The sequence below is a fragment of the Lissotriton vulgaris genome, chromosome 8, assembly GCF_964263255.1.
Source record: "Lissotriton vulgaris chromosome 8, aLisVul1.2, whole genome shotgun sequence".
Classification (NCBI taxonomy): Eukaryota; Metazoa; Chordata; class Amphibia; order Caudata; family Salamandridae; genus Lissotriton; species Lissotriton vulgaris.
In genome coordinates, this window is record NC_141696.1 from 688785102 (window position 1) to 688798086 (window position 12985).

Sequence of the window (12985 nt, forward strand, 5' to 3'; positions counted from 1 at the left end):
GCCCGTCAGGAAAGAACACCGTAGGAGTGGGAAAGTGAGTAGAAGCGCGCCCAAGTGACGGCCAAGCGCAACAACCCCAGTCGCCTACCTTCGCACTCCAGAAACTTTGCAGCATGACCGGCCCCCAGTAGCACCGCCTGCAGAAGAAAAACGGAGCCCAGAAGCACAACACGAACCGTCACTGCAGCATGAACAAAAACGGGCAACAAGAACAGGGAGACCCACAGAGCCATACAAAACAGGTCTCCCGAGCCCAGGCGGAGACAGGGAAGCCCAGCGCCCCAACTCCAAAGCTTCCTACGACAGTCCACGGGAGCCTCCCAGAGCCCAGCAGAGGAGGAATCCACAGGACAAGCGAAGCAGGTAAGTGCCCGGCACTCAACCAAGCGTCTCCCATCAAGTAAACCACCGACAGGAAACAAAACAGGATGTGCTTCTAGTGGTTAGGAGTGATATAGCACCTGGCAGGAGGGGGGTGGAGCCTAAAAGCGTTTCCTGTCTTGTGGGATACCTCATGAGTGATGACTGGGTCGAGGACGAGGGACGTAGAGGTAATGCTAGATTGTGGCTGTGACTGTAAAGTATGGGAAAAGCACCTGACACCATTTATGTTGCTTTGAAACCAGATGAAACACACTTGCCTACTCTGATACTAATGAATGTAGGGGTGACATTAAAATTTCGTCTGGAGAGGTCAAGTTACTGCTGTTGTCAAAAGCAGATTTGCTATTGGACGAGGTTATCTTAAGCCCTCAGCCTTACGAGCCAGGCATGTTCCTCTGGCGTTGAACTGAGCTCTTTAGTCTTTATCCGCCACAAATCCATGCAAACAGTACGACGATTTATAAGATTTAAACATCTGTTGCTCTTTGATGATCAGATCCTTCTGCTGCACTTGTCACTTCACTAGAAAAGAGGAGGCTGGAAAAAAGAGCCATGAAAAAAGAGGTTGTCTTAGAGAAAATAGGAGTAAACATAGTTACAGGAGCCCGAACTAGAAAGAGGCTGAAACAAAGAAATCAAAGGGTAAGTAAAGTCAGAAAAGTAGAAAAATAGAATAAAGGCACTACGAGTTAAGAAAAGAACTTGAAAAGGATTGACTCGAAAGGAAAAAAGATGATAAGGAAAAGTGCAGAAAATATACATTGTCAGAGAAATACAAGGAAATATAGCATGTAGAATTTGGAGTGTCCTTTTAGACACATGGAACAGAACTCGTTGTGGTAAAGAATGAAAAGACGCAGAATTCTCCACATTTGAAAATACAGTGAAAAACAGAGAACATACAAACGAGAGATTGTAGACAAACAATTAACAACTAAAAGAGGGGCAGAGAAACTGAGAATGGGGAAACAAACATTATAGGCAATTAGCGAAATAAGAAATAGGTTCTGCAATTTTCATGTTAGAAGGTGGAAGCAATTAATGTGGCTCCTGTGTGGTTCAATCTGAAGTCAACAGAGTATTATGAAATCAACTTGAGAGAGCTTTGTGAATATTCCTGGGCATATGTTCTAATCAGTGCTTGAATAAATTGGGTAAATGCACTTGCTGCTGAGGTCTGTGTGTATACTGCATGACACAGATTCTAATTCTAGTGAGAAAGCTTAATCCCAAATATAGTGAGATATATTAGTAGGGTAATGCAACTTCTTACGTGACTTGTGTACAACATGTATGTCACAGGTTACATTTCTTTTGGGATAGCTTTCTCCTAACAGTGCACTCACTCTCCCCCTGTAAATAATATATCATAAATGTTTAGGTGTAAATAAGTGAACTTAAATTCAAACAAGGAAATTAGAACATTTATTTTTAGAAGGCACCAATGTAGCACACAAAACCACTTTAAACTCTTACCATTCTAAGCCCCACCACTACTTCATGGCCCGTTCAGTTTCAGGGCGCTATGCTGATTTTGCCAGAGAGTTTTGTTGGGACAGTAAAGCCCTCAGTCTTGATATACGTTGTGGTTGAGCTGTCACAACGTTGATAGCCTGACCATTGGCCATATGTATCAAGCCTTTTTCCAGTTTGCAAAGGGGCAGATTCTCAGAATCGACCCGTTTGCGAAATGGAAAAAGCCTTTTGGGATGTATCATCCCAAAAGGCAATCGCAAAATAGAGAATTGCAAAAACTGCAATTCTCTATTTTTCAAATGCAATTAAGGAATTGCAAATTGCGATTCCTTAAATGCAATTCTGGAAGCACCAGAAATTTGCTATTTGGCCTTAAGTAATTGCAAATTACCACCAACTTCAAGTTGGTGGTAATTTGCTATTTTCTTTAAAAAAACACTTTTTGATTTTTTTAAAAGTGTCATTTGTTGCACATACATGCCCATGCATGTATGTCCGCAAAATGTACACACATGCATATTTCAGGGGTGCAACAGGGTGCCCTTTTGGCACCCTGGCAACTTTGAAATTGCCATCTCAATTTACGATTCTCTAATTGGTAATCTCAAATTGAGAATGTCTTCCCATTCCTTTCTATGGGCCTCCTAGCCCATAGGAATGAATGGGAAGGAATTCCTTATTTGCAAATCTCAATTTGCGATTCGCAAATAAGGAAATGTAGGATTCGCAAACATTGTTGCAAATCCTACATACATTGCATTTTGTGATTCTCTAATTGAGATTTGCTAAAAATCTCAATTTTAGAATCGCTAAACTATTTTTTGATATATATGGCCCTAAATCAGCAAGCCCTTCATCAGACAAAATCACATGCAGTCCCTGAATTGCCACACAAAATCACATTAGAATTAACAAGTTAATATGTTAAAATTAAATAGTATTTATTTTAAAACTAAAAATTCACTATAGTTATTAAAATGACACCAAAACAATTATTATGTTGTGGGGATCAGGAGTTCTACAAATATCAAAAAGCACCCATGGGAAACAGGAACTTCAAATTTAGTATAACCTAATGTCATGTAATTCATTGGGTCTCATGCACCCTTGGCAGTCAACAGACAATGGCTCAAGTTCGGGCATGAATCAGTGTTTCAACTTAGTCAAGTAATTTACCACCCAACGTAATCAATTCAATGGATATCAGCATCTTTTTTCAGAGCAAGGTGAAGATATTTGGTCAAACATGGCTCATTGGGATTGCCTTATTTGAGCTTGTATTCATACTGTAGTATTACATTTTGCTGTAAAAAGTTCAGAGTTGGGTAACCAAGGAAGTTGTAGTTGAGGCTACAATATTTGGAGGGCACACTTTGGGGCTTTTTTCTCTCTTGTGGTTTAATTTGGGACATTGAAACCTTTCTAGAGGATGAAAACTGTCAAGAGTGTAAGGCTGGGAGCTATGTTGAGGCAAGGCTCCAAGAGTCCAGATATCCTATTTATGCAGTTTTTTGTTAGGTAGGCTGCCTTTTGAGCATTGCCCTGGATCTCCGAATATCAAATATTTTGTACACAATTTATTCTTAATTTCTACAACTTCGTCCCTGGTGTTACAAATGCTTCCAAAGTTCCAGGGAAGGTTTATTGGCTCACTAAACCATGGGTTCAAGTAGGAAAACCCCTTTTTCAACTTCTCTCAGATCCACACAAAGGTGTGTTGTTAAAAAATAGGTGAGTCAGGAATCAGAAGAGATGAGTCCGGATTGACTGTAGTCTGCAAAGTGAAGTCAGTAAAACTGAGCCAGGGAAGTTGAGAGTCTGGGGAAAGTAGTCTGTAGATTCAGAAGACACAGCTACATGTCAGTGTAATCAGAATTGATAAATCATGAGAGGAGAGTTACTATTCAGCCATATTAGAGGAAAAATAATGAAGCTGTGGAGTCAGATGGAAATCAAGAAAGTCAATTGAAGATTGTTGAGCAGCAAAGTTTGGAAAAGTGGATCCAGGAATCCAAGAAGTAAATAGTTAGTTGAGACTGAGGAGTGGTAATGGTAGCTAAATAAACCAGAAGAGTGAATTCAGAGTTCACAGAATTTGGGGTGGTTGAGGTTGAGATGGTTGATTGGAGTTACAATATGAGTTTAGTGAAGGGAGAAAAAACTAAAATCCCCGGAGTACTCAGGAGTTTGCATAGTGAGAAATAGAAGTCAATAAAGTGAGGTTCCCAAAGAATGGTAGTAGTAGACCGTAAAGGAAATTGAAAGATTCAGAAGTGTTGGAGACATGAGTCATTGGAGATAATGCAGAGTGGATTGGGAACAGAAGAGTCAGATGTAAAAAATAATCAGAAAATCGAGTCAGATGATAGTGTATTCAGGCATCAATTTAACAGGACACAATTGAATAGAAGATAAGGACGTGTGTCTGTGGTTTCAGTAAAGTTCGCACAGGTGACACATTGGATGTGGAGAATTAAATAACTATTGTCCTGAAGAAGGAGGCTAGAATCAGCGAAAGCCTCCGAAATGCGTCAAAGCATTGTATATTTGTTAAATTTGGAGTGGTCAACAAACATTTGGGTATAGGGTCTAAATTAACAACGACAAGACAAAGTTCACTGTCTCCCCCCCTTTTTTCTCCTGTGTATTATCTAAAGTTTTTAATTGTAACACTGTTTCTTGTTTTTTAACAAAAATGAAATGAAGATTTATTATTGATAATAATACTCATGGTATGTTTTTTTATTATGCTAATAAATAGCCTGTTTTTATATAAGTATTGCTTTTTCTTGTAAGTGTTTCACGTGATGGTGTGGAGAGCTTGAATCTCATATAGAGTTTCTGATTGAGCTGAGTAGGCGAATGAGTTGGACCTCATTAGACCTTCCCTAAAGGAAAATCCCTTTTTTTACTTTTCAGTAAAGTAGAGACACAATAGTTGAATAGTTAGTGCCGCCAAAATCCAGTGACGTCAGACATTTGACAGAAGAGCTGAAATATTGATCTCCCAAGTGGATCCCATGCCCCCAATTTGTAGTTATCATTCTGTCACATTTTGTATTGAACTAACTAACTCTTTCAGACTTTTCTGTAATTAAATTATTCACAATCAATAATCTATTTAGGGAATGCTACTTGCTTTCAGGAAAATACTCAGAAAATATGTGAATTTCAGCCAGCTGCAAAATAGGCAGATATTCTGGGAGGCTGGAGGTCAGACAAACCAATCAGCATATTATGTGTAGAGCCACCAGGGACTGCTGCAAGCATAGTAAGAAATGTATTCTGTGGATTTGAGGAACCCATCTTCTTTACTTTCAGAAAATTAAGATTCTAAAAAAGAAGAATGAGCAATCCAAATGCAGTTGTGCCTTAAAAGCCTATATGTATATAGACGCAGTGAAAACACAACTACCAATACGCTTATGCACTGTAAGCTGAAAATAATTTCTCCCCAGTTGCACCGATCTCTGTACTCATGCAACTATATTTTTGTGGTAAATATGGGAGGGACAGGGAAGAGTGGCTAGAAAGTGGGAAATACCTACTTCGAAATGGGAGCGAGTTAAAGAGTACTAATGAGAGTTTAAGGTAGGACTAAGGAGGGGTTTAGGGAATGTGCACCCACAAAAGAGTGCACCCATTGCTATTCACAAACGTCACTTGTATGGTTACAACAGCCAAAAGTGTCCTAAAACAGTTGTGAATGTACTCCAGCTCACACCTGGAGTCTGTACAGCACCTGACAAGACCAACCACTGGCACTCCATAACAGTCCCTTAGAGAGTGCACCCATTGCTATTCACAAACGTCACTTGTATGGTTACAACAGCCAAAAGTGTCCTAAAACAGTTGTGAATGTACTCCAGCTCACACCTGGAGTCTGTACAGCACCTGACAAGACCAACCACTGGCACTCCATAACAGTCCCTTAGTAAATAATGGAGGTAGGGACTTAAAATAACACCCCAACGGAAGTAATGGTAAATGAATTTATTTGAATAAAAAATTATATATATATATATTCATATGTATGGATATGTGTGTGTGTGTATATATATATATATATATATATATATATATATATATATATATATATATATATATATATATATATATATGAAACGCGTCGGGCGTTACTTGGCAAAAAATGGCTACGCCCACATGGGCGGGAACTTTAACATAAAAGTGACCAACCAAAATAGCGATGCTGATGAACTTGTTCCACGCCAACAGCCCCTGAAGAAATGCTTCCAGGCATGAAACGCGTCGGGCGTTACTTGGCAAAAAAATGGCTACGCCCACATGGGCGGGAACTTTAACATAAAAGTGACCAACCAAAATAGCGATGCTGATGAACTTGTTCCACGCCAACAGCCCCTGAAGAAATGCTACCAGGCATGAAACGCGTCGGGCGTTACTTGGCAAATACCCACTTGGATTTTATTTTGGAGAATTGAGTTCAATCGGCATCAGCAACTCACCGGAGTAACAGGTTTGCACTACAAGATCCAGAGTGCCACTGGGGTGGCTACGCCCACATGGGCGGGAACTTTAACATAAAAGTGACCAACCAAAATAGCGATGCTGATGAACTTGTTCCACGCCAACAGCCCCTGAAGAAATGCTTCCAGGCATGAAACGCGTCGGGCGTTACTTGGCAAAACATTTGATGTGAGGCACCCACGCTGTGAACTGTAAGCCGTTCCTCCTCAGAATAAAATGGTTACTCTACTCACCTGTGCGGGCTAACTCATTTTCCAGGCAACTCTTGTGTTGATATATATATCTATATATATATAGAGAGAGAGAGATCAATGCTCAAAAAATGATATATAAATAAAAAATATTTTGTGTATTATAAAGTATTTTAATAAGCTTTATTTTAAAAACTAATGTACATTTATTTTAAATACAATTACATTCATTTTAATTAATTCTATACGTAGGGTTTAGTATATTTTGCAAATTAATGCATAAATATAAACATTTTACTTTACTGGGACTTTTTAATACACCTTTAAACACAATTTAAATGTTATCATAATATTTATATTAAATAAATATGTAATTCAAAATTAAATTAAGAGCACCATAGTATTTTTTACGTTCTATATTTAAAAAAGATTGTAAAACTAATTTACATTGATATATCATGTAACATATTTGTACAAATATTTTAAAGTCTAATAAACTTTTTTAATTTTCCTAATTTTTACCTTGGGCAGGACTCTGTTTCAGTGGGGGACATCTCAGCCTATATGTGAAATGTTACTAGTAGTAACTTTACACTTGTAAATGAAGCTCCAGCCCATGGCTGCAGTGGATGTGAACATGTAAGTCTACACTTTCAGTAAATTTATACTTGGACAATGTGAATAACTAAAAGTACACATTTACTATAAAGTATTAGGATACATTTACTGATGTATTTGTATTCATGTGTAAATTTACCAATGGAAATAGGCCCTTCAGGTTTGAGATCTGCTGTTTATGCTGACACTTTGGGATACATTGCATTAATATGTCATATCTGCGTGCCAAATAAATTCAACTATTACCTTTTATTTTCAATTGGTGTAAGTTTACAAAAAAGCTTCTTACATGCAAGGGGTCTATCTCCTCTATGAAGTTAGGTCCAAATTTTGCCTTTTGGACCATAACTAGACGCATCTAATTCTTCTTAGGGTTTGGTCAAATCTTTCTGTTCAGGAAAACCAATTTCTTAAGCAAATGTAGGCCAGATTAAATTTAGTGCATTGCACATTGAGAACCTGTTTGTGCTAAACCTGCACAATGCAACCTTTACACATGCTTTATCTTTTTATAAACTTAAACTTACATCATTTAGATCTTCTCTTGGGCAACATCAGAATGCAGTAATTCGGCCCATTCAAACCAATGTCATTCAAACACTACTCTACTGAGATGTATCCAATAGAATATTGCAATTATCATGACAGTCACCATTTTTAAATCTCTTACTTGCACTGGGAATTATGAGTGAACATTGGCTCCTACTTTTTCAAGAATTGTTCACAATATTTCAATAATTTATTACCAAGTCTGGTCCGATTCCCAATGCCCGCACTGGTGGATCTCTACACAAATGAGGAAATATGAGTGCCTTGAGACCCTCACGGGTGAGTAGTCGCGCTTTATAAGATTCTGATTGATTGACTGAATATGAACATCACTTTGGACTACTACATGTCGTCTGGGAGTAGTCCATAGCAATTGCTTCAAAAAGGAACGCGTTTGTAAATGGTCTTATTTACAGTCTTTCGTTAGTCAGCTGTATTAGGGCCTAGTTTTGGTTCATGTTCTGCACTTGAATGAACCCTTTATCTTGTCCCTTTATTGGTTCTAAAAGAAACCTTATCTTTGCCTCTGCTTCTCGCACTCTCAACTTAATTCACAAAGATGTATCTTGACTGCATATATCTTCGGGTGATGACTCAGATCTCTACTTCACCACTCACTGGATCCCAAATAGTCCACCATCACCGGATTCATATTACAGGTGTGCAAAATTAAAATCCTGCTAAAGAATATTTGAAAAGCTGATTTGCAGAGCGTAATTCTTACAGTTTTTGCATGTGGGTGATACGTTGCACATGCCATTTCTGTTGGAGATGCAAAAAACGTTTCTGCAAGCAAATTCTCACAGTAAAAATGTGCTTTTTCGGGGTTAGTCTTTCTCAAAACCAAGGTTTTCAAGAATTTAAAGAGTTATTATTTTTTATTTATTATTTACATGTCATCTTTTTTTAGAAAGATTAGCTACACCTTTGATGTACACAAAAACCCACGTTTATCAACTACAGGCACACATATGCATGTTTCACTTATTTTTGACGCCATAAGATGCTTTAACGTGACCATGACGCAACGGACACACAATAACCAAGCAGCCGAGAGGAAACGTGACAGACGAAGATTCAGGTAGTACATATTTACACTACATCTACTTATTTAGTAAATAACCACACATTTACTATAGTCGCCTAATTCACGTGCGCACAAGTGAGACTGTTTTCTAACAGCCCCAGAGTACACTGGGTTGTGTTTTTCATGGCCTACCTTTAAAGTGCTTTCAAGAATTCGCAGTCTGTGCAGTTTCTCATTGACTACTGGATCGCTACATCTTTTTACAAAAGACTTCTTGTATTCCAATTTGGTTGAGAGTCGGTGATCTCCGAGAGGGGACAGACTGGCCTGCTCCAAGGCCCTGTAGAGATCTTGCAATGAGTCTGTTCGTTTCTCTTCTACAGTGTCTGCTATTGTAAAACAAAACACAAGTAATGGAGCAAAATTAACCTGGTGATTCATGACATGGTGGCAGCCAAGGTGTGTTGCCTTCCTTTTCTCAAACAAATTAGGTCGCAAGGAGACTGCCTAGGATAGGACGGAGCCTAGTGGGAATATTTGGGGGAATTATTTTTTCTGTTAGCATATACTATTAACAAACTGAGATAAAGCAGGTTTGTGGGATGACTTTTTTTATGTTACTTGTTTTTGGGAAATGTAGTGAAAAAGAATTTTGCAAACAAAACCTGCCAGTGGTCCATTCTGTGCCTAGTACAGTTAATGTGGTAATCAATGTTTGCAAGGAGAGCATGGAAATGGAAGAAATACTGGAAAGGATGTTTGGCAGTGCACTTGCAAATGTTCTCTTGAATAAAAGGGTTTATTAATCTCTGTTGTTGTCAGAGGGTTACGTGGTGCTAATATGCCAGCCAACGGCTAAAAAGCTCGGCTGTCTTTGTTAAAACATTCCTGTTTAGAGCTTTCTATATAACAAACATCAGTGCCCCCGACCAGTTAGAGGTGGTGCGCCCAAACTCTGAACATGGCAACATTGACTCAGGAGACTGAGCCGGAGAGTTTGGGACCCCACAATAATAAAATCTCACTTGAGATCAATGTTTAGTTTTGCTTGCAGGTCTCCTAGTATGGGAGAATGATGAATTAATCTATGGCAATCACCTTGCTCCCTAAACTCTAAACTAGGAAAAGATTATGCATTCAGAAATGGAATTTTGCACAGCCTAATACGTTATTCTTAAAACTCAGATGGTGTAACAAGACTCTCAGGCAGAACCAAAAAATACCTTCAGGGAATGTTCCTTCTAAGTCAAATGGCTCTGCATCATGACTGCTCTCCCAGGAAAGTGTTCGAACAACTGCTCAGTTTGCAAATTGATTTCAGCGAAAGAAAAATACCTTAGCAACATTGTGAATGCAATTGCTTCCCCTATTCGGATCTCATAAATGTATTTCCACCACCTGCCATATGAGTAGAGTTTTATTTGACAAAAAAGTGCAATGGGCCGACGTTTTACTCAGGAGCCCGATGCTGGTTCTATTAAATGCCAAGGTTACAAAATGCCAATGCTGCCTAGCCCACCCAACCCACTTCGTTCCCCAACCCTACACATACTTTTATTTTAACTCAGTGATTCTTCTTTGTCTCTTTTCTGCCCAAAAATAAGTCATGGTCACCAAAAATGAGTGTTGGTGACCGCCCAACCCTAACAACAACACACACAAATAAACCCCTGCACATGAATAGCATCCATACCCTCTATGTGGGGATAGTCTACAAACAACATTGTTTGTGTATTCGCTAATTTACAAGCACCTTGAATTGCCTTTTGAATCAATTCTTTTTAAAATATCATGTCTGAAAAATCAAAAATTCATAAGCGAAAGACCCTCTGTATCAATCTCGGTATATTTAATTATGCTACAATCTTTCTGGCTATTTTAGTATCTGATGGTTTAAAACATTAAAAGTTACTTTGTCTTGTTACAATTTGTAATTGCTGACTGATTTTATTCATTTTGCAAGGACAAGCCAATGACAATAAATCGTTTTTTAATTGTCCTGTCTTTATATCAACGATTACATGCTTTCCAAAAAACCTGTAAATACCTCCGAGTGCTGTTGTTCTAAAATGCGGAGCATTATATAAGTCAAGTAAACACGATGTTCGTGACATTATCACCAAAACAGTAGTGGTATGAGTTTTTCAGATAATTAAATGAAAATAAAGCGGAACTTGATTCACAGCAGATTTAAAAGTTATCAGCACTGCATATATAACCAACCCTAGGTAGATATTCCATGTGTGTACAACAGCGTACATCTTTAATATTGCTTCATCTGCAATAAGCACAACCTTCAACAGCTCATGTTGAATAGACCATCAAACCACACATCCAACACAACTCAGATATGTCACCTAGGTGAGTATCAACGTGCTGACAGCATCATATTCCCCTATTAAAACACCTCCAGTGCTTTAAATGGGCTGGTACTGTCCGGAACGGAGTACCAGCACTTTTTTATTTTGAGAGGGAGAGTACCAGCAGTTCTCAAGAGAAGGGCTATACTTTTAATTGGAGAGAACCAGCACTTCTATTTTTAAATTTCAAGCACTGAACACCTCTCACGTAACATGCCACATAACTGATCAAACAAGAACACCATAGTCACAACCAACGCAGACTAGGTACCCCATATAGTCCAGAACAACCATGAGAACAACACAGTTTCAATAAGGCACACCACACAATTCTATACAACAGAATGAACGCATGAAGATAAAGCCCTGAACATACATGCAACACTGCCCTAACATTTAACTTTCTATCTATGAGGGCACAGCAAATGCCTCCACCAGCTGCCTAGGAGGCTTATACATTTGTCTGGCAAAGGACATGCATACAGAACGAGAAGATATTGAACCAAATTGGTACACACCAATTCTAACTCCTCAAACCCTGCATGTCACCAAGGATGACACATACATGAAAGGTAAACTCTTTCACTCAGCTGACTATACATCTCAACACCAAGTCGATTAGATTAAATACATTTAAAAAGACAAAAGGCCATAAAAGAACATACAGAAAAGCATCATCATAAAAATTAATAAATACACAGCAATATATTAAAATAAAGACAGAAACCAAATTGAAACCCCTCCCTACATAAAATACATAACAGTAATATACTTTTCCTGAGATGTATAGCAGCCCAAATATCACATGGTTAGTTTCTATCACAGAGTTCATTAGCGCAAACAAGAATTTCAAAGCCACTCTGTAATCCCTGATATTGCTTTGCAGGAGAAGCGATTTTAGATAATATTTGCTTAAACCCTCATAGAAACACATAATAGCATAAAGTGGTGTGTGCTTTAGCCGAAACACACTCTCAAGGACAAGGTGTAGTGGCCGATGGGTACTTTTTCATTACAGGAAAGGCGACCAAATGGTGGACAATACCCAATCGTAATCTGGGTAACACAAAACGATGTTGGGTATCCACAACAAGTCAGACCCTCCCTACCAAAGGTACTGCTAAGCTGCACGAGTTACAGAGAGTGCTGTATATAAATGCCAAATAGCAAATGTTAGGCCGAGCTAGTGCAGTCTATGTGTGTTTGAGACATTGCATTTGTCAGACAGAGGATGCGTTTCATCATAGTTTGAAACATACTAATGCAAACATAAGGGATTGGTGTAATATAACCCTTCATGATGAATATCTCACCCCATACTCTTTTTACCCATCTTTTTTCAGTCCCATATCAACAAGACAAATATAGTGATTGGGTAAAGTTACTGTGGTATTTTCCTCACAGGTTTTGCCCAGATTAAGAAAAACAGAGTAAAGTAAGGCTTTTGTTAACAGGGCACACATATTCTATTGTTTTGTATTAAAAACTTGTAAAGCGCACTGTCACTCAAAGGGTATCCTGGCGCCATGATACGTGTGCTCAAATCGGCTGTAGACGGACAACCGTCAGTGATCAGATTGGTTGAGGCAGACAAATTATGAGATAGATCATTCCCTGGAATAGAGCCAGGTTTTGACTCTTTTCCGAAACTGCATCAGCTCTTCTGACTGCCTAATGTCGGTAGGGAGTCTATTCCAAAGCTTTGCAGCCGCAATGCTGAAGGCTCTCCCACCTGATTTTGCCTTTCTGAATTTAGGCACCTTGACCAGATTGGCCGATGATGAGCGGAGACTCCGGGTGGGGATGTATCATACAAATTTGTTCTGCATAGGTATAGGACCAGCTCCATGCAGAGACTTGAACATAATGCGGAG

The 12985-nt window shown here is 38.8% G+C and overlaps 1 protein-coding gene across 2 annotated transcripts in view; it reads right to left on the reverse strand.

The window, feature by feature from the left end:
- CNKSR2 (connector enhancer of kinase suppressor of Ras 2) overlaps positions 1–12985 on the reverse strand; it is a 1783347-nt gene that overhangs the window by 24371 nt on the left and 1745991 nt on the right. For both annotated transcript variants that reach the window (XM_086934554.1, XM_086934553.1), the window contains one exon: positions 8944–9140. In XM_086934554.1, coding sequence (XP_086790680.1) covers positions 8944–9140 — 197 coding nt within the window. The remainder of the gene's footprint in view (positions 1–8943; positions 9141–12985) is intronic.